This window comes from Aulonocara sp. 'chitande type north' Nkhata Bay, linkage group LG6 (assembly GCF_057382095.1).
Source record: "Aulonocara sp. 'chitande type north' Nkhata Bay isolate Kocher_YH1m ecotype deep benthic linkage group LG6, A_spYH_male_GT1.1, whole genome shotgun sequence".
Lineage (NCBI taxonomy): Eukaryota > Metazoa > Chordata > Actinopteri > Cichliformes > Cichlidae > Aulonocara > Aulonocara sp. 'chitande type north' Nkhata Bay.
This window is the reverse complement of record NC_141349.1, coordinates 43,945,383-43,965,854: the sequence shown is the minus strand read 5'-3', so window position 1 is coordinate 43,965,854 and position 20,472 is coordinate 43,945,383. Positions and strand designations below refer to the sequence as shown.

At 47.8% G+C, this 20,472-nt stretch overlaps 1 protein-coding gene across 2 annotated transcripts in view; it reads left to right on the top strand.

Moving 5' to 3' along the window:
- The first annotated feature begins 245 nt into the window (after window positions 1-245).
- The window catches only part of glra3 (glycine receptor, alpha 3), a 58,789-nt gene continuing 38,562 nt past the window's right edge, over window positions 246-20,472 (top strand). Inside the window, exon 1 of one of the 2 annotated variants that reach the window (XM_086297173.1) lies at window positions 246-563. In XM_086297173.1, the coding sequence (XP_086153299.1) occupies window positions 502-563 (62 nt within the window). In that variant the 5' untranslated portion in view covers window positions 246-501. The remainder of the gene's footprint in view (window positions 564-20,472) is intronic. The other variant, XM_086297174.1, reaches the window with a different exon arrangement.

Genomic DNA, 20,472 nt, shown 5'->3' with positions numbered 1-20,472 from the left:
AGAAGAGGAGGAGGGGGCAGGAGGGGAGGAGGAGGAAGAGGAGAGGAGGAGGGGGGCAGCGGGGAGAGAAGAGGAGGAGCAGGGCAGGAGGGGAGGAGGAAGAGTACAAGAGGGCAGGAGGGGCAGGAGCAGGAGGGCAGGAGGAGGGGGTAGACACATACAGGCGGAGATGAGAGCGGTAAAGACGCCACTCTGGCTGCAGCTCGCGGGCTCCTGGTGTCAGACACGATTGGTCGAGCTGCCTGCCACTCACGTAATCCGGAGCGGGGGCGGGGCTTGGTGCCCCGTGCCTCGCGAGGGCACAGAACGAGCCCAGTTCGGGTCTGCACAGCTGCGCGCGCTGTCCGCGGTGATGGGACCCAGCGGAGCGCGCTCCGTTTCTCCGGCATGTGCGTGAGCTTCCCCCCGCGTGCCGTGTGAGCACAGTTGGAGCGCGAGCGCTGTTCGCGGTGCTGAAAGCATCCAGAGGCGCGAGGACAGCAGCGCGAGGCTCTGACCGGCATGAGGAGGACGCTGTCCGCGGCGGGCTGCCTGCTCGCGTGGCGGGTAGTGCTGCTGCTCAGGTACGACCCCCCAACCCCCCCTTACCTGTGTGAGGCACGCTGAGGACTTCCTGTTGGAGTCACAGGTGCTTCAGGATGGAGCTGAACTTCAAACTGTGTTTGAAATGTTCATGTGAGAGAAACGTGGCTGCTGATGCATTTATTTTAATGTTTTTATTTCATTTCATATTTATTTAGTTTTATTTTTATCGCTGATGTTTTCTGTGTGAAGTCTCCTCGGTATAATTTGCTGGGATCAGGGTTATCAGTGACTGCGTGGGCAGAATGACCCTCGCCTCCGCTCGCGCCCATGTGTCACGTGACAGCTGACTGATTGAGGAGCCTGGAGTGGCTGAGCACGTGCACGTGATGATGCTTGTCCTGAAGCAGCTGTTAGTCCAGTAGTTTACCTGTGCAGGTAAAGTCGTTAATTATTAGTAGTAGGGATGGGTACCGGTGTCCGGTGCCATGATGGCACCGGTTCTGACATAAACGGTAGTAACCAGACCGAAAAGCAGCGCACATTTCGGTGCTTTATTTCGGTGCTTTTTTTTCCTGAGCTGTGATACACTTTAGATTCTAGCCAATCATTTTACGTTTCCGAGGATAGTAGGCGGGGCCAGGTACATACGTTCTGTTAAAGCAGAGCTACAGATTAAAACTGTCCAAGGCGAAGCGGTTAAAAGTCTGGCTGTACTTCATAGCAAAATATGCAAACTCAGCAGCAACAAGTGCTTTAAGCTGATACTGTAATACTGTCAAAGGAGGTAACACCAAGAATCCGATGAAACACCTGGCGACGCATAGCGTTTTTTTTTTAAAGCCCAGAAATGCGCCGTATTTGATAGCTTGCTGCGAGACCTCACACCGAGCACATCTACTGCGGGTGGGTTGCCTGTTATGCAACATTCAGAGGCGGAGCCAGACATTTGAAACACCTGGGGCTTAGCCCAAAGAGTAGTATGCATGTGGGATTTTTTTTTTTTTTTTTTTTTTTTTTTTTTTGGGGGGGGGGGTAGAAATGACTAAAAGATTAATAGGCTCTGTTCAAAAAAGAATGACTTCATATAGGGAAAAATATATATCACATGTGCAGGACACCTTAAACTAGTTTTTTGATTAAGCAGCAAAGCAGAACAAAGTCGGGGCTGTATCAAGACATGAGGACTAAACCCCAATTCAACCAGACCCAGAACTGATCCAGAATTAAAACAGGACTACAACAGTTCAAAATCAGGACTACTGAGGACTTAACCAAGACAGAACCAGAATCAGAACTAGATGATAGTAGCACTAAAAATCATCATAGACCTGCACTACACTTGTTTTTTAATTCTACCAAAGTCCACTATTTAGATTCAGAAACGTTTATATAATTATTTAGCCTTGTTGTGTAAACAAGCTGCATAACTTAATAAATATAGAATTTGAAAAATAACAAACCTAAAAAGAAACACTAGGTACGAGATACATGAGTACCTATGATACGGTGATACTTTTGGCAAACAACCATGTGACTAACATGTGTGTCTCACCTGCTCTTGTTCATCTCTGTTCTGTCCTGTCTCCTCTCTCTCCCTCTCTGCTCCTCTCTCTCTCTTTGTGCTGACAATCATCAAATATACAGTTGAAACCAGATATTTACTCTTCAGATAAAAACACTTTTTTAATTGTAAGATCAAATCAGACTAAATGTTTATTTTTTTTTAGATTGATAAATATAAAAACATATTTGTTAACTTTAAGAGTAAATAGAGAAACTGTCTGTATTTCTTAATTGTAAATGGCACCAAATTGTATTCAAACTGAGCCACACTTATGGAGCTCCACAGTTCTGTTCCTGGTGTTTTGTTGACATCTCTTGATGTTCCCATGTCACAGAAACAGGCTCTGTGTTTTGCCTTATATGCATCCATAGCTGTGCCACCAGTTTACTCACATGGACTCTACTAACCTATCAGAAGCTTCTTCAGCTCAGAATGGAATCGTCTGGAGTTTCTTATTAATTAACAATAAACTTAGTGTACATGTGCTCCTAAATTTGATGAAAGTGATAAAAAATAGAAGCTCTGTCTCTCTTTATTCTGAAATTTAACTAATTCAAAATATATTTCAATATTTATCTAAAACAAAAGTTTACTCTAGATTGATGTTGTACAGTAAAAATGTTTTATGTTTTCTCCCTAAAGTGTAAATATCTGGTTACAAATGTGAATATCCTGCTGTGTACTGAAATCCCTCTTGTTTTGCATAGAAATATACTGAACAACATACAAAGCATAATATATAAAATAACATTTACCTGAGTTTTTTCTTTGAAAGAAGCCTCTAATGTCCATTCTTATATTTCAGTACATAACTGAAACCGATTTAGTCGGGAGGGTAAGAACTGAAAATATGAAATAAACACACGTAAGCTAAGATTCTCTAAAAAAAATAGCATTTGTTCGGCTTTTCATTTCGCCATTTGTTGATTCACTTGAAGAGCGAGTAACGTAATATTGGTCAAGTGATCAGTTTGATATCAATCTTTCGTGATGCACCGTCATATTTACATTATTTGTACGGTACGAATGATTTGCTTTGGTACCTGGTCAAACTTAAGCTCTCCTTAGTATGGCTGGCTCCGTTTCTCCAACAGCGCACTCACGGGCAGCAGCTGCCCCGCCCCCTCGCTCAGTCGCTTAGTGCCTGAGCTAGGATCATACCAATATCAGGGGGGGATTCACGCACAGTCGTAAATTCCCACAGTGTGCACTATGTGCTTCGAATATTGTGTGTACTTTTTGTTTTATACAGTTGTCAGCCAGGCATCTAACTATGAAAAAATTACACTCCAAAATACCCCGGGCTTCTGACAAAACAACCCGGGCTTAAGCCCCGTAAGCCACCCCCACGCTCCGCCCCTGTGCAACATCCCCCAAAAACAAGAAGAGGAGAGTCCTGGCCCCTAGCCCTGCCAGTGTAGCAGAAATGATGATGATGGCAGCAGCAGCCGTTCTTCTCTGCGTGAGTAGCTTCATGTTGTTCGTGTGTAATTTACGTTGAGTAGGCTAACCACGTTATTACATTAATGCATGTAAGGTGAACTAGCAAACACCATCATAGCTACATGCGGCTGTCTTCTTGTTTGATGGCAGATGCTCCCTTCACCCTGGCCAAAAAGGCTAAAATGACCAAAGAAAAAGTGGAAAACAGTTAAACATGAGAGGTTTAGGACAAAGTTTGTGTTTTTTCCATTGTTTAAGCACTGCTTCCAGCCAAGAGTGATGCCATATATGCCCCATAGCTGCAGAAAAGGCTAACATTGTTATCTTTTTACAAAAAACAGCTGAACATGAGAGGTTTTTGGACAAAGTTTGTGTTCTCCATTCTTTAAGCACCGGTTTGAGCACCGTTTGAGCACCGGCACCGTTTCAAAAGTACCGATTTGGCACCGGTATCGGATAAACGATACCCATCCCTAATTAGTAGTAACCCGATCCTGTTGTGGGTCTGCTGTGGAGGCACCAGGACGCCTCAGCTCCTCTCTGAGCCCTGACGACGCTCCGAGAGTGAAAACATGTCGCTTGTATCAGATTTCATTGATGTGGTCAGTCAGCAGAGATGGTAAATGGCCTGTATTTATATAGCGCTTTACACACCCAGTCATCCACCCATTCACACACTGGTGATGGCAGCTACATTGTAGCCACAGCCACCCTGGGGCGCACTGACAGAGGCGAGGCTGCCGGACACTGGCGCCACCGGGCCCTCTGACCACCACCAGTAGGCAACGGGTGAAGTGTCTTTCCCAAGGACACAACGGCCAACAACTGTCCAAGCCGGGGCTCGAACCGGCAACCTTCTGATTACAAGGCGAACGCCCAACTCTTGAGCCACGATCGCCCCAGATGGTGAACCCCAAACACTTGAAGTCCTCAGACTGGGTGGTGCTGATCCTCATCGCAGCTGCTTCACACGCAGAGCTGCAAACTGTGATCACGCCAACAACTGACTCGCTCCGCCCCTTCACTGCGCCTAAAATTCTGTCCAGAAAATCTCACAGCTGTTTTAATCTGCAAGGGAGCGATGGCAGGCTGCTCAAGGCTGCCGTGGACTTCGTATCTGCGTGTCTGTATCTGTACGGTCGGTACGATGGCCTCTTTACCGTCCTGTGGTGTGAACATGTGTAAACGTGCTCATCGCTGGCTGAGTCCACGATCATGTGACCACATCTCTGAGTCACACATGCAGGGATCAGAGCGTGCACTCGAGGGACAGCCGTGGGACAACTGACTCCTTTTATAGGACGCGGTTTGAGTCTGCTTTACAGCTTGTTCACTTCCTGTTTGGATAATTAGGCACAGTGATCAATATCACCAAACAGTAATGTGACGGATCGTGACCTGGCATAACTCTGAGGCTGCCCCTCAGAGTCTCACCAACTGGGTCAGTCCTTCAGCTCCGGCGTGACTCATTAAACTCTCTCATCATTCAGTCCCAGTTAGTTTCCAGCCAATCCGCTGACAGCACGCGCTCGCAGGCCATCCTCGCTCTGCAGGAAGCGCTGCTGAATGAAACGTCGCTCACACAGACAGCGAGGTCTGTCCGAGGAAACAAAGTCAGAGGAGGTTTGAGAAGCTTGAGCCGTCAGTGCTCTGATGGCTTGCTGACCGCCAGCAGCCTCGATGATTGAGCTCAGGGAACGAGCTCACGTTCAGCTTTCAGCAGTGACAGCAGTGTGGCTGCACACGAGGAGCTCACAGTTTATTTGCCTTTCACTTATTTAAAGAGCGAAGTACTGATCCTGGATCATGTCCAAGCTTGCTGTAGGCCGGCACGTAACCCTCACATATTTAAGACTGTGAGTCTTCAATGGCGATTCTTCATTTTTATTGATTTCTTGTAAGTTTACAGCATTAATCCTCCGTCTCTCTCGATGTAAGGAGTCACACTTTTGTTCAAACCTGCTGAGCCTGAAGATCGACGAGTCTGGAAAACTGGGATCAGTTTCTGAAGTGTCACATGATCTCGGTGCAGACCGGAAAAACCCTCAGACAGGAAATAAAATATTCACATTCAGTTTGTTCTGCGTGCAATCGAGTAAATGCAAACTGAAGGTTAGAGCCACATTTAAGGTGTCAAGAGTCGCCATTCCACCTTAAAAGTGCGTAAAAGCTGGCACGGTGCCTCCTTTCAGCCTCTTTTCCTTTGGTCGTGTTATTTAAATTACCCTGTTTATACAAACTCAGTGTTTCCTGTGGTTGTTTCACATTAAAAGCTTCTCTGTGTTTCACATATTTTTCTTAATAAGGCTTTTATTGTGAAACATTTAAAGAGACGTGTCAAAAACTCAAAGCAGTTTTAACTTGAAGAAATATCAGAATACCCGGGCTGCTGAGCGGGGCAGTGGTTACAGAAAGAGGAAGAGGAGGATGTCGAAGCTTTAATCTTCAGTCTAAGATTGAATCATGGGGTCGGTTAGCCTGTACTGGACTAATGTGTGCAAACTGGGCCTGAGCTCACACAGCTTTGGGAATGAGCCACGACTCAGCTGTGGCTGACGCTTCGACGCTCTCCGCTCGTTCAGCAGCTCGTTGCTCCTGTAGCAGCAATAACCTAAAGTAACGGTTTCATCCTCCGTTTCTCACGTGGACACAGATTTTCACGCACGCGTCTTCACAGCGTTGCTTCAGTTCACTGAGGTTGATGCACGGCTGTCTGAGGGTCACACACTGAGGTCTGGACCGGACCGTCGCAGCAGCTCGGCGGTCCAGGACGAACATCTGCAAACGTCAGCCGTGCTGCCGTGTTCTTCCCAGAGAGGAGAGGCTTTCTCCTGCAGCCCTTCCAAACCAGCTTTAACTTTAACCTTTAGCGTGCTAACGGAAGCCTGGAGCTCTCTGGCACGATTGCAGCGTGGTGTGAACACGTGACTGGATAATGGATATCACATGACTGATATTGGTGTAACTGTAGCTCCTGGTTCTGGTGGATCCTGTGGATTTACAGTGGATCTGCCTTCCGCGATGTGAAACTTGAGGCTCGTGAGATTTTGTCTTTGAAACCACAAATAGTTCCTGTGAAGTCAGGCTGAGGCCGACTGATACTAAAGCGATTTCCTGTTCTGTCGCGTCGACTCTTCCTCCTCCCGCAGCCTCACATCCTTTATTAATGAGCCAACTTTTAGATGGAGATACTCTTCTCTGCATTTTTTATTATCAGCTCTGGAATGAAAACAATGGCGGTTTCCCAAAAGTTTGAGCGAGCTGAACAAAAGGCTGAACACAGGAGATCAAAGCTGCGGTAAATCTTCTTACAGGGTCACGGATGGATTCAGAGACAAAGTTTAACAGGCTTACGGTCCGTCTCTCAACAGCGCTGGATGGGCCGTCGCTCCTGCTTAATACCCAAAGGTCTGCTTTGTCTTTTTCCCTCCCCGCCTGATATCGCAGAGGCTGAAATATTAGAGCTTCACCATCTCTGTGGGCGACCAAGGGGAGCACTTTATGCTGACATGTCCACTACTATAAAAGCTGTTTCAGGGAATTGAGTAGCTTTTTCCTTAATTTCCATAATTTCCCTGCATAATGCAGTAAACATGTAGACTCCTGCAGACTCTTTAATGTTTCAGTACTTGCTGCTGTCTCCGTGCTCGTTACAAGCCTCCGTGCTTTGTCACGATGACTTTTTCTGCACTCCGAGTGTTTCATGCAGATACTGGAAAAGAAAGGTCCATCTTTTCCCCGGGACACACAGAGATCTGATAACTTTGCATGGGTGGATGAAAAGGACGGAGGTCACGGTGGCCTGAATGCTAATACGAACACAGGAAGCCATCATGTAATTTCAGTCCAGCTGTCGGGAGGAATGACATTAAAACAGCTGTTATTGTGACAGTGACAGTGTGTCGCTGTTCCTCTGACTCACAGCCCGTATATAAACACGGATGACGCGTCGCTGCTTTACATTAGCGAGGCCCAAATATGATGGAAATGGGCCGTGTCATCTCGCACCGGGGAAGTCGAGCTTGTAAAAACCCACCGAGTTAGCTAACAAACTGCAGCCGCCTCCCTGACGCCCAGAACACAGCAGAGCGTCCACGGCAGGGCGTCCACGGCAGGGCGTCCACGGCAGGGCGTCCACGGCAGGGCGTCCACGGCAGGGCGTCCACGGCAGGGCGCCGCTCACATTATTAACTGAACTGTAAAAACACTGATGTGAAGAAATTATGTTCTGGAACATTTTAGGTGCATTATATTTTTAGTGTCATGAGGCGTGTTTTTAAACCTTCCCCGACTCCTCTGAACTTCTTCCAGTTTGTTGCTTCAGCTCAGCTTCAGTGTCATTTGGAGTGACAGGATAAACTCTGCAGGAAGGAGTGGGTTTGATAGTGAGTGAAGATCGTGTTGGTGTCACCAAAAACCCCAGAAACTGTCAGGTGAGTGGATACACCAGGTACCCCCCAGCTTCAAACCGGCTCAGTGACTCCGTCCTCAAGAAGCCGGCCGGTCTCCAACCCCCCTCCCCTCAGGAAAGAGCCGTGTCCACCCATCCAACGATCTTCTCATCACTGCTCACTCTGGCCACATCCTCGTCCTTCAGCCTTTGACACGTTCCTCACAACGTCCTTCAACTTGTGGTCAAGTCACCACATCACATATACGACCCTTCTGCTCGCTTAAATCTGTCAGCGACCCGGCCCTCAGCACCTGTCTGACCTGCTGCACCTGTACACACAGTCCTCTGCCATGGGTCTGCTTCCTGTCCCATCCACAGAGCCTTCGGTGGGACGGCCCCCACCCACTGGAACTCCACAACGCCTCATCGCTGGACTCAAAACTCACCTCTTCCACAAAACCTTCGGACCTTGTTGTTCATAAATCGTAGTTGGCCCTCTTGAAAGATGCTAAACTAATCTAAATGATGATGATGATGACGGTGATGATGATGGTGATACAGTTCAGCGCTGACGTTCAAACACGGGTGACGAGTGAGTTCGTCCGTGTGCGCTCTCTGCTGAGTTTGTGGTGACGGTAACTAGTCTGACGTTTTAATGGATACAAAGTTCATTTTGGTCCCACTGAAGTCAACAAGCCGATGAAGCAGAATATTTACTACTGTAATGCATCGCAGCGCTTCTCCGTGAGCTTCTCCGTGAGCTTCTCCGTGAGCTTCTCTGTCCAGTTTAAGAAAACGGCCTCAGGGTTCAGATAGGACATCGCTAACGTGTGATCAACTCTTCAGGCAGCTTCTGAAATGCAGAATTGGTGCAAAGCTGCACGAGGAGAAGACCTTAAAGGGGAGCTTGGCCGAATTTCATGTTTTCATTAGCTGAGCTACAGGACACGATGAATGTCCTGAATGATTCCCAAGATCCTGCTTCAGATTTCGTCCATCATCATACCCCGTGGAAATGTCAAGTTTATTTACGTTTGTTCTGACTTCATGCTTTTCTCCCTTAAACATGCTTCTTAATATGTACTTTATACTTGCTTCAAAGGCTGCTCTAAGTGTACATACAGAAACATGTCATGATGGTTTATGTCAGCCCAAGGAGGATGTCACAGGAAAATAGTCGACACTCCAGAAACCGTTCCTGAGGCTCCACGTCGGGTTATCTCTTGCATTAGCACGAGGGAATTGCTGCAGAGCTACTTCATGAAGTCGGTGTTTATCTCCCATTTCACAGCTCCTGGGAGTTCATAATTCAACAGTCCAGCTACAAAGATGCAAATATACACAGATGCAGAATGAGATCATCTGAGTGCAGATGGCACCAAACACGATGAAACATATTTCACCTGCAGACGTGCTAAAGAAAACGCTGCTCCCAGCTTTTAATGTGTGTTTCCTGTTAATCAGAGAGCAGCTGTCATGATTACATTAATGAAAAACACGAAGGAGCACATCCTCTGCCGAGGCCGGTGCCCTGCACACGCCCCCAGTCTATCTACACAAAGACCTAATGGCTTCCTCCTTTCCACCGAGTTTCCTCAAACGTGCCCACGTCACATGTCGTCCTTGGTGACCAATCACAGCCTGTTGCTAAACAATGTGACATTTCCAGATGCCAGCGGTCGATGTTGGTCCATTGTGTCAGCGTAGCTTTGTGCCGGTTAACGCTCACTGATGGTGAGTAAACCATTTGAACACTTATTTTGTGGCTGTGGCTAAAAACCATCATTTCCATCCCATTTTATGCTCAATGCAAACGCAGTAAATATTAATACACAGCATCAGGATGCACATTCAGACGTGAAGCACACATTTGCATGTCAGAAAGAGGCACAGGCACCTTAGAGATGATGCAAAAGCTCCTTGAAGTTTTAGGATGGCTCCAAAAGTTGCAGTGGCAGCTGAGTGTGTGCAGGAGGGATTGTTCGGCTTTGTGCAGAGAAGCTCGTTTCCTGTGCCCTGCCTTGCTGTTACCCACAGTCTGTGGACGAGCTCAGCTCTCGCCTCATCGCAGAAGACTGCTCAGTGCACACGGGATTATTGGCAATGTCAGAGAATCAATATCAAACAGTTTCAGTGACCTTTGACCTAGCCCACCCCCACGCTCATGATGCATTGGGTGAAATTATGGGTTCTCCGAAGATGCTGCGTGGACTAGAGGAACCGGGGATTGAACCGCTGACCTGTGGGTCATGACCCAGCTACGAGTGAGTGAAACTGGGGGAATAACCGGAGTCACAACCCCGAGTGTGGGGTATAACAGCGATAAGTGTGTGTGTCCGTGGCCTGCATGACAAATACGAGTGAAACAACACTTGTTACTGCTGAAGGAAGCATGTCGCAGTTAAGTGGTGCTGCGGCTGGTTGTGTGTACGTGGGGGCGGGCGGCGGGAGGGGGCGGTCTCTACGCTAAGTGAACATTTGGCCGAGGGCAGCAGTCGACCCCGGCCCTGTCACGGCACCGGGCTGTCCTCGGCTGTAATGCCAGAAAAGACCCCAGGGGGAGCTGCAGAACATACGTGTTCATCTAGCAGCTAATTAGTATGAACAAGTTCTACAGCGGCAAACGGACCAGAGAGGCTTCAAATTAACACGAGAGACACGAAGAGAGGAGCGTAGGCGGGAACCGTTTTCACCTCACAGCGGGGTCAAGTGTCTGCAGACGCCTCGGTTCACAATCACATCAGACCGGCTCTGTGGCTGCGAGGCCCGAGTTACGAGAAGTATGGGCTCAAAATGTGGTCATAAATATTTTGTACTTGTAAAAAAGATTTGTGTGTGGACTTAGAAAAAAAACCCTGCAAGTTACAAGTATGGATTTTGACCCTATTTTTCCTCCCTTCATCTGATTGGCCAATGTCATGTCAATCACAAATGTAACAATCCAATCAGAGAACAGATGGGTTTGGCTGTCGAGGGGCGCTTTTTTGAACTGCCTCAGCCAGATAACGTAGAGCTCAGAGGGTTTACATCACGCTCGGCGGTTATCAGGATGCTTAGTAATGCACCTCTGGAGTAGAGCGCCACACGGTTTAAAATATTAACCAACCAGATGTGGCTTTGCTGGTATTGCTACTAGAAAGAGGCAGCGTGGCTGGCAAGTTTGAGGAAGGTGTACGATGGCTGCTGTAACACACAAACACGCCCCTCGAGCACCGGCAGGTTCGTGATTATTGGAGGATGAGCTCTAATTTTGCATGAATACTGTAGTGGTGCTTATCAACGTCAGTGTTCAGAGGCCAGCCCTCCAGAGGAGCCGATCCAGCTGTTCGCGCTGCAGTGGGCGGGTCAGAAATAGCCTGCAGCTGTGGTGAATGACAGGGCGATCAGATACTCAGAATCTGAAGAGCAGTGCTGGCAGAACTGAAGAACCAGCTGTACGCAGAAGTGCTAAAAGGACAGGCCACCGGCAGACGCCATAATTATGTCACGTGCAGGTGAAGCAGAAGACAGACCTGCATTCATATTTCAGGCTGAACATCGGGCCCAGTTTGTTTGTTCCTCAGCATGAAGGAAGTCGTGCGTGCAGGATGGGCGTTGTTCTGCTCGGGCGTCGGCTGCGTCTCTGCTGAAGTGCAGGAGACGCCCACAGGAGTGAGTTCTGGTGTTTGTGGGACCTGCCTGACATCAGCAGCAGCTACACGGCACTAAATCATTTCTAAACCCTCGACTGGTTTCAGCAACATGATAACAAAGAGTCTGACGAGCTTCGAGCTCGGGTTGGCTCAGGTCAGAGTTTAAAGGGTCGATCTGAGTGGCGTCTCTGTGAATGCCGCAGTCCCTGCACTCTTTGTCCTTCTTTTTCAAACCAAAGCACTCTGCCTTCATTTCTTCCGCTCCCTCTGCTCGTCTTTATCAAATCAAATCAAATCAAATCACTTTTATTGTCACATCACATGTGCAGGCACACTGGCACAGCACATGCGAGTGAAATTCTTGTGTGCGAGCCCCACAAGCAACAGAGATGTGCAAACACAACAACACAAACGAGCAAAATACAAGAATGGCCAACCTGAAACTAATAAATATATGTACAATATATAATAGTGTATGCATTTCTGGATGTGTATACTAAATATTTTCCTACGTGTGTGTGTGTGTGTGTGTGTGTGTGTGTGTGTATACACATTTTTACAAATTAAATAGTAAAAAAATAAATAAATAAATAAAATAAATAAATAAATAATAATAATAAAATATATAAAATATACAGAGTTGAATATGTGCAAAACAAGTGGCATTTATATACAGTATGGAGTGCATAATGTTGAAGTTCCAGTAGTGAAGCTGAGGTGTCTATGACGTGTTCAGCAGTCTGATGGCCTGGTGGAAGAAGCTGTCTCTCAGTCTGCTGGTTCGGGACCGGATGCTGCAGAACCTCCTTCCTGATGGAAGCAGTCTGAACAGTTGATGGCTGGGGTGACTGGAGTCCTTGATGATCCTCCCCGCTTTCCTCAGGCAGCGCTTCCTGTAGATGTCTTGGAGGGAGGGAAGCTCACCTCCAATTATCCGTTCAGAGCACCGCACTACTCGCTGGAGAGCTTTGCAGTTGTAGGCGGTGCTGTTGCCGTACCAGGTGGTGATGCATCCAGTGAGGATGCTCTCAATGGCACAGTGATAGAAGGTCCTGAGGATGCGGGGGCTCATGCCGAATCTTTTCAGTCTCCTGAGAAAGAAGAGGCGCTGCTGCGCCTTCTTCACTGTTTTGTTTGTGTGTACTGACCACGTAAGATCCTCAGCCAGATGTACTCCAAGGAACCGGAAGCTGCTCACTCTCTCCACAGCAGCGCCGTTGATGGTGATGGGGGTGTGTACTTCTCTGCACCTCCGGAAGTCCACTATCAACTCCTTTGTCTTTGCGACGTTGAGGGTGAGATGGTTGTCTTGACACCAGTGGGTCAGGGCGCTGACCTCCTCCCTGTAAGCCGTCTCATCACCGTTGGTGATAAGACCCACCACTGTAGTGTCGTCCGCAAACTTCACAATGATGTTGGAGCTGTTAGTGGCTGTGCAGTCGTAGGTGTAGAGTGAGTACAGGAGAGGGCTCAGTACACACCCCTGTGGAGCACCAGTGTTCAGTGTGATGGGGGATGAGGTGATGCTGCCCAGTCTGACCACCTGGCGTCTGTCAGACAGGAAGCTAAGGATCCAGCTGCAGAGGGAGCTGCTCAGTCCTAGATCCTGCAGTTTCCTGTCCAGCTTCGAGGGAACGATGGTATTGAATGCTGAGCTGTAATCTACAAACAGCATTCTCACATACGTGTCTCTCTTCTCCAGGTGTGACAGGGCAGTGTGTAGTGTCAGGGCTATGGCATCATCAGTGGACCTGTTGTGGCGGTATGCAAACTGTAGAGGGTCCAGTGAGTCGGGTAGTGCAGAGCGGATGAAGTCCCTGACCAGCTTCTCGAAGCATTTGCTTACGATGGGGGTCAGGGCTACAGGTCGCCAGTCGTTCAATGAGGAGATGGTGGAGGATTTGGGTACAGGGACGATGGTGGCCATTTTGAAGCAGGCTGGGACTACAGACAGAGAGAGGGAAAGGTTGAAGATGTGCGTGAACACTCCAGCCAGCTGAGCCGCGCATGACCTGAGGACGTGGCCGGGAATCCCGTCCGGACCAGTAGCTTTGCGTGCGTTCACCTTCCTGAAGCACTTCCGCACATCCTCCTCAGACACAGTGTGCGCACTGACGTCATCCGCGGTGCGCACACTGTCCGGTCTCATGGTGTTCGCTGCGTCGAATCTAGCGTAGAATACGTTTAGATCCTCACACAGAGAGGCCGTGGTCTGCGGTGTGCTGGTTTTCCCTCTAAAGTCTGTGATCGTGTTTAGTCCCTGCCACATACTCCGAGGGTTGTCAAACTGTTGCTCCACCCTGTCCCTGTACTCACGTTTGGCTGCTTTGATCGTCTTCCGGAGTTGGTAATGTGCCTGTTTGTAGTCCGATGTGTTCGCGGAGGCAAAGGCGGTGTTCCGTGCCGCGCGAACATCTCCGTTAATCCAGGGTTTTTGATTTGGGAAGGATTTGACTGTTCTGGATGGGACGACATCTTCCACGCATTTCCTGATAAATCCACAGACTGAGTCTGTGTATTCATCAATGTCTCTGGCGGCCACGTGAAACATTTCCCAGTCCGCGTGATCAAAACAGTCCCGCAGCGCAGACTCCGATTGGTCCGTCCAACAGTGCACCGCCCTCCGGGTTGGAGCTTCCTGTTTCAGCTTCTGCCTGTAGGCGGGCAGGAGCAGGATGGAGCAGTGATCTGATTGGCCGAATGGGGCGCGGGGGAGGGCTTTGTACGCATCCCGGAAAGAGGTGTAACAGTGGTCGAGTAGCCGATCTCCACGAGTGTTAAAGTGGATGTGTTGATGGAGTTTTGGTGAGACTTTCTTCAGGTTTCCCTTATTAAAGTCTCCGGCTGTGATAAACGCTGCCTCTGGGTGTGCGGTTTCCTCGCTGCTGATCGCGCTGTACAGTTCCCTGAGTGCTCGGTCAGTGTCGGCTTGTGGGGGAATGTAAACAGCCGTAATAATCACTGCTGTAAATTCCCTCGGTAGCCAGAATGGCCGGCACTTAATCATCAGGTACTCCAGGTCCGGTGAGCAGAAGGATTTGACCGGGTGCACGTTCGCATAATCACACCAGCTGTTGTTGATCATGAAACACACACCACCGCCTCTGCTTTTCCCAGTAAGATCCTGTGACCTGTCCGCGCGGTGCAGTTGTATTGCGGAGTCCGGTACTTTGTCCGATAGCCAGGTTTCTGTGAGGCAGATCACGCAGCAGTCCCGCATCTCTCGCTGGAATGAGATCCGTGCCCGAAGCTCGCACAGCTTGTTCTCCAGAGACTGCATATTAGCCAGTAATAAACTGGGTAACGGTGGTCTGTAAGTGCGCCGTCTCAGTCGAACCAGAACGCCAGATCTTCTCCCTCTGCGTCGGCGTTTGCGGCCTCCAGGGCCAGAGAACAAAGGCGTCTCAGGTGAGATGAATGGGGGGTCTGCAAACGGAGCGTCCGTGTTGCAAAACTTGAACTCCGGAAAGTTATAAGAAAGACCGTCTTTTATGTCCAGTAAGGTTTGTCGGTCGTACACAAGGAGACAAGTGCTGCTCGTGAAAAAATAAAGGAAAAGTAAAATTAAACACAGAAGAAAGCCGTTGCTTGGGGGAGCTCGCGACGAGGCTGCCATACTCGGCGCCATCTTGAAACCTTTATGTTGGAAATCACTGTTCTGGACACGCTCGTCCTTTCTCTTCCTCTCTGATGGTTCCTGTCGTCTTTGTTGGATGAGTCGGTTTTGTTCGCCATGCTCAGCGTCGCTGTGTTTCTCTGACACCCGTTTTTACTTCCTGTTTTTATGCAACCCTCTGGGTGTGAGACCACCTGAAGAGGCAGCGAAGGGAGCAAATATAACGTGGAGTGCTGTTAAAAAATGAACTTTATTCAGCAGCGGCCTCAGGGCGCTTTATATGGTAACGTGGAGACAGAAAAGAAAGGCTGTAAATGTGGGATTGACGGGCGCCTCATGTGGACACCAGAGGAACTGCAGACTTTATCAAAACATGATTTTTTTTATTTGACTAAAACATCAATGACTGTGTCACACTCATGCTCAGCTAGATTTAAGGCGCTCGCAGCAGATTGTTGTCAGGTTCACTGTGTTGGGCACATTTTAAATATGCTTTATGAAAAGTTCTTAAAGCATAGTGGTGTCACTGGGTTTTAGCTGACATTATGATGTAATTAAATTTACCTACAAACCCTTACCTGTAGGTTCACTAATATAGTGAGATAACGATCCAACATTTACAGGACAGGAAGTGATAAAGAAATAATTCTACTCTGAGTAGTTTTAAGTAGCGTGGCCCCGCCCCTCCCTGAGCCTGGTTCTGCTGGAGGTTTCTTCCTGTTAAAAGGGAGTTTTTCCTTCCCACTGTCGCCAAAGTGCTGCTCATAGGGGGTCATATGATTGTTGGGTTTTTCTCTGTATGTGTTATTGTAGGGTCGACCTTACAGTATAAAGCTCCTTGAGGCGACTGTTGTTGTGATTTGATGCTGTGTAAATAAAACTGAATTGAATCAAAGCAAACAGAATTGGCCCATCGTTATTTAAAACGACTTACAGTATAATTGTTCCTCCTGTCTTGAATTGTTGCTGCCTTATTCTCGTGTCCCGCAGCGTTTGTAGGTAAATATAATTACTTTTTGCTGCCAACTTTTAAAATCACAAGTCAGCTGATGATTTTGAAGTCCTCGTTGTTTTTCACAGCCCACACACCGGGATGACGGATTACCGACAGTTTGTCATCAACGTTATTTTCTCGTTTTGCTGCGAGTGTCTCTCCTGCCGTGCTGACGGAGACGGGCGTTACGTAATGAGAGGGATAAGTCGAGGTCTCCCAGCCGCTCGGTGCGGCCAGATGCGAAAGGCCTCTTCTCTCTGTCTCTTTGTGTCGGCTTCACGGAGCCGTGTTGTTGCATAATCAGAGAGCTAGTTATAAATAATTCTGTCAGCGCTTCGAACCGATCCTCACCAGGACGCTTTTTAGCACCGTGGTGGGTGAGAGCGGGTGACACGTCGTTAGGATGTCCAGATGAGTGCAGATGTTGAATCCTGTGGGGTTTGTGGGAGCTGCTGCCTCCATAAGAAACATCTGCAGCATTTCACCGTATGGCTGTTTACTGGGCAGAAATACAGACATGCCGTGCACACTCTGCTCCAACGCTGCCAGGTACAGAAGGATATCTCCAGCAGCTGACCATAATCCGTCAGCTGATTAGTAGGGCGGGATCAATATGAGCTCAGTGCCTCTGTGAGGAAGGTTTACGCCATGTATGCGGGATTTCTTCTTCCCTCAGCTCCCTGCGTGTAAAACTTTGGATTTTGTGGTACATGGAGGCTGTTGCCATGTGGCTGCAGCCACTCGTGTCTCTGAGACACGAGTGTCAGGCTTTCTGAACTCCTGAGAAGCTCCGCCTCTTTTTATACCTGATAACTGTTTATGATTACGGCCAAAATGATAAAATGTTCCTCCAGCTGTTTTGTTTTTAGTAACTCTTACTTTTGTTGCTTCTTTAATTCCCACTGATGGAATGTTCAAATCATTACATCCTATATTTATGCTTTTCACACATTCTGCCAACTTTTTCGGGTTGCGGTTAAATGTGCAACCCGTGTCATGATGCATGAGTAACAGGTCAGTATAATCAGCAGGGAGTGTTTCTGATTGGCTGAATCTCCACCAGCTGGCAGTCTCACCGAGTTCTGGGTGAGACTGCCAGCTGCAGGACGCGTCGATCAGAGACGAGCTTCAGAGTCAAATAGAGTGTGTGCGTGTGTGTGTGCGTGCGTGCATGTGTGCGTGCGTGCCAGTTATTGAGCAGCTCACTTTAAATGAATGCCGTCTGAATTACAGTAAACATATTCAGCTGCTCCCTGGAGGTTCCTTTTGCATGCGCGATGGTACTTCCAGATTAAAGGCTCATCCATTATTGATAAGGATCAGCTCTTATGCTGTGCCGTCTCCATCACTTGTTACTGTCCTGTTGTGTTTCAAAGCAGCAGAAAGCCAGAGGAGGAGGAGGAGGAGAGATGGTGAGAGTTGTGAAGAGAGGCGAGGCGAGCAGAACCAAAGATTGGGAGAGGTATCGCTACAGCAACCTAAGCAGCTTAACGTCTGATTGAAGATGCTGCAAGCCGACAGCTGAGCGTGTCACTGTTAGCGGTACGGTCCAAAGAAAGACGCCGGGTCACACGATGACTCTGTAGCGCCTGTGGGCACGTGCACAGTTTTGGGTTTAATGCACCTCTGTCTCTGTAAAAACGGTCCTCTCCCATCTTTAGCCTGCGTGGCTTCAATCCACAGCTGGATGTTGGAAGGCTGGCGTGCAGACAAGAAACCGAGAAATGTAATAAGTTACCACCATCAGACGACCCCTGATGGACCTGAGACACACACACCCTACATGATGCTGGCACGTGATGAAATCAGACACATGCTGCTGTTTGTTGTGTCCAGATGTTTTTCATCTCTGTTCAGGCTGAAAGCCTCAGCTTTGGTGTGTTGGTTTTATTTGCAGCTGGAGGCGTCACACCTGGCTGACAGGTATGATGTCACACAGACACCTGCCGATCACTAACACCCTTTAACATCCTAGAATTTAACGGTGTGCACCAAACTGGAGCTCTGCCTTAGACGGTGTGTTGGTGCAGTTGTGCTGTTAACATGGGCGTCTATGGGCCTGACTCCCCGCTGCCTCTGGTGGACATCAGAGGAACTGCAGGTGCTTCAGCTTGGCTTCATGCTGCAGCTGTTTGGTATAAATTCAGTGAACGCTGCCTGAATGCTGACATGTGGTGTTTTAATGTTACATGAACTATTATAGAAGTTATTAAAGAAACTATTCCTGCAAACAGGCGATGATACGGTCGGCCTCAGCTTGTGATTTACGGGACCTGACTGAACAGTGAGAGGAGGCTGCTGACCTGCTGCTGTTTTCTTTTTGTGTCTGAGGTCTAAATGTTGCTCTCGTCTCCCTCAGCTCATTTCAAATGAATGAGTTGCAAACTGTTTGTCCTCATGCCTTTGCTGTCGCTGCTGCTGCATCTTTATTGGAGGAGCTGAAAGCGCGATCGAACCCACGGTAAACAACCACGTCGTGTCTCTGAGACTGTGGGAGCTTCGTCCCCGCTGGGCTAAATGGAAGCTAATCCAAATGCCACGGTGAAGGTTGATGATCCTGAAACTACACTTGGATGTAGCTGTGTGCGTGTGCGTGTGCGTGTGTGTGTGCGTGTGTGTGCGTGTGCGTGTGTGTGTGTGTGCGTGTGCGTGTGTGTGTGTGCGTGTGCATGTGTGCGTGTTAGACAGTATGACCCATGTTGTGTGCAGAGTTATTTTTGGATATGTTCCCTCTTGTCCCAACTGACAAACACACACATGCACAGGAGCAGTTTCAGGATCATCAGGCTTTACCTTGGCATTTACCTACCCATTCACCCCAGTGTACACGCACACAGACACACACAGACACACACAGACACACACAGACACACACAGATCTGTATAGTTGGTGTTAATTTAATGCTAGCAGTGATGATTGTAATTAACTGTGATTAACATGACGATATCCTGTGACATTAATGGGTCTGCAGCACACGCATACATCACTTACATGAGAGGACAGCTCATCTGCCAACACACATCTCACGCAGTGTTAGAGGAGCGCACTGAGCAGCTTTGCTCTAAGTGTGCACATGCATAATAAATACATAATAAACTCAGTAATTCAGTGAATTGTTGACTTTATTCTATCACTTTGAAATTGTAATATAATTGTCGGACACTCTGTTGCTACAGTAACGTCACAGCAGCCATGTGATTGGTCACATGATGCCATTAAAAATGCTCCAACAGCACAAACACATCCAGAGGTCCAGTAGATGTGAAGCTACAGCTACCTGTGTCACCATCCACCTGTCAGTCAAAGAGGCCACGCCCCCTAATAATCCAGACTTTAAGCCTTAATACGATTTAAACAGGTGAGTTATATAAATACATGCACGGATGTCCTGAAGCTATAGATCAAGAATTTTATAGATGTGAACTAAACTAGATGTGAATAAACCTTTTAGTTACATTTTACTGAAAAACTAGACTTAAAATAATTGTTAGCTTTAGGCCAGTAAACTGTAGACCCTACAATAATACATGCAGAGAAAACCCAACAGTCATATGACCCCCTATGAGCAGCACTTTGGCGACAGTGGGAAGGAAAAACTCCCTTTTAACAGGAAGAAACTTCCAGCAGAACCAGGCTCAGGGAGGGGCGGGGCCATCTGCTGTGACCGTTTGGGGTGAGAGAAGGAAGACAGGATAAAGACATGCTGTGGAAGAGAGACAGAGGTTAATAACAGGTATGATTCAATGCAGAGAGGTCTGTTAATACATAGTGAGTGAAGAAGAAACACCCAGTGCATCATGGGAATCCCCGGCAGCCTACGTCTATTGCAGCATAACTAAGGGAGGATTCAGGGTCACCTGGTCCAGCCCTAACTATATGCTTTAGCAAAAAGGAAAGTTTGAAGCCTAATCTTGAAAGTAGAGATAGTGTCTGTCTCCTGAATCCAAACTGGAAGCTGGTTCCACAGAAGAGGGGCCTGAAAACTGAAGGCTCTGCCTCCCATTCTACTTTTAAATACTCTAGGAACAACAAGTAGGCCTGCAGAGCGAGAGCGAAGTGCTCTAATAGGGTGATATGGTACTACAAGGTCATTAAGATAAGATGGGGCCTGATTATCTGATTAACTACAGCTGTTCTGGGGTTGCACAGTTTTGCCTTTAGTTTTTCTTCATGTGGTAAAAATTGCTGTCACAGCTTCACCGATGATGATTTTATGGACGTGATGTTTGTTTTTTGTTGTGATAAGTCCTAAAAACAATAATACTTAAAAAGACTAAAACTGAAAGTAACTAAACTGAGTTAAA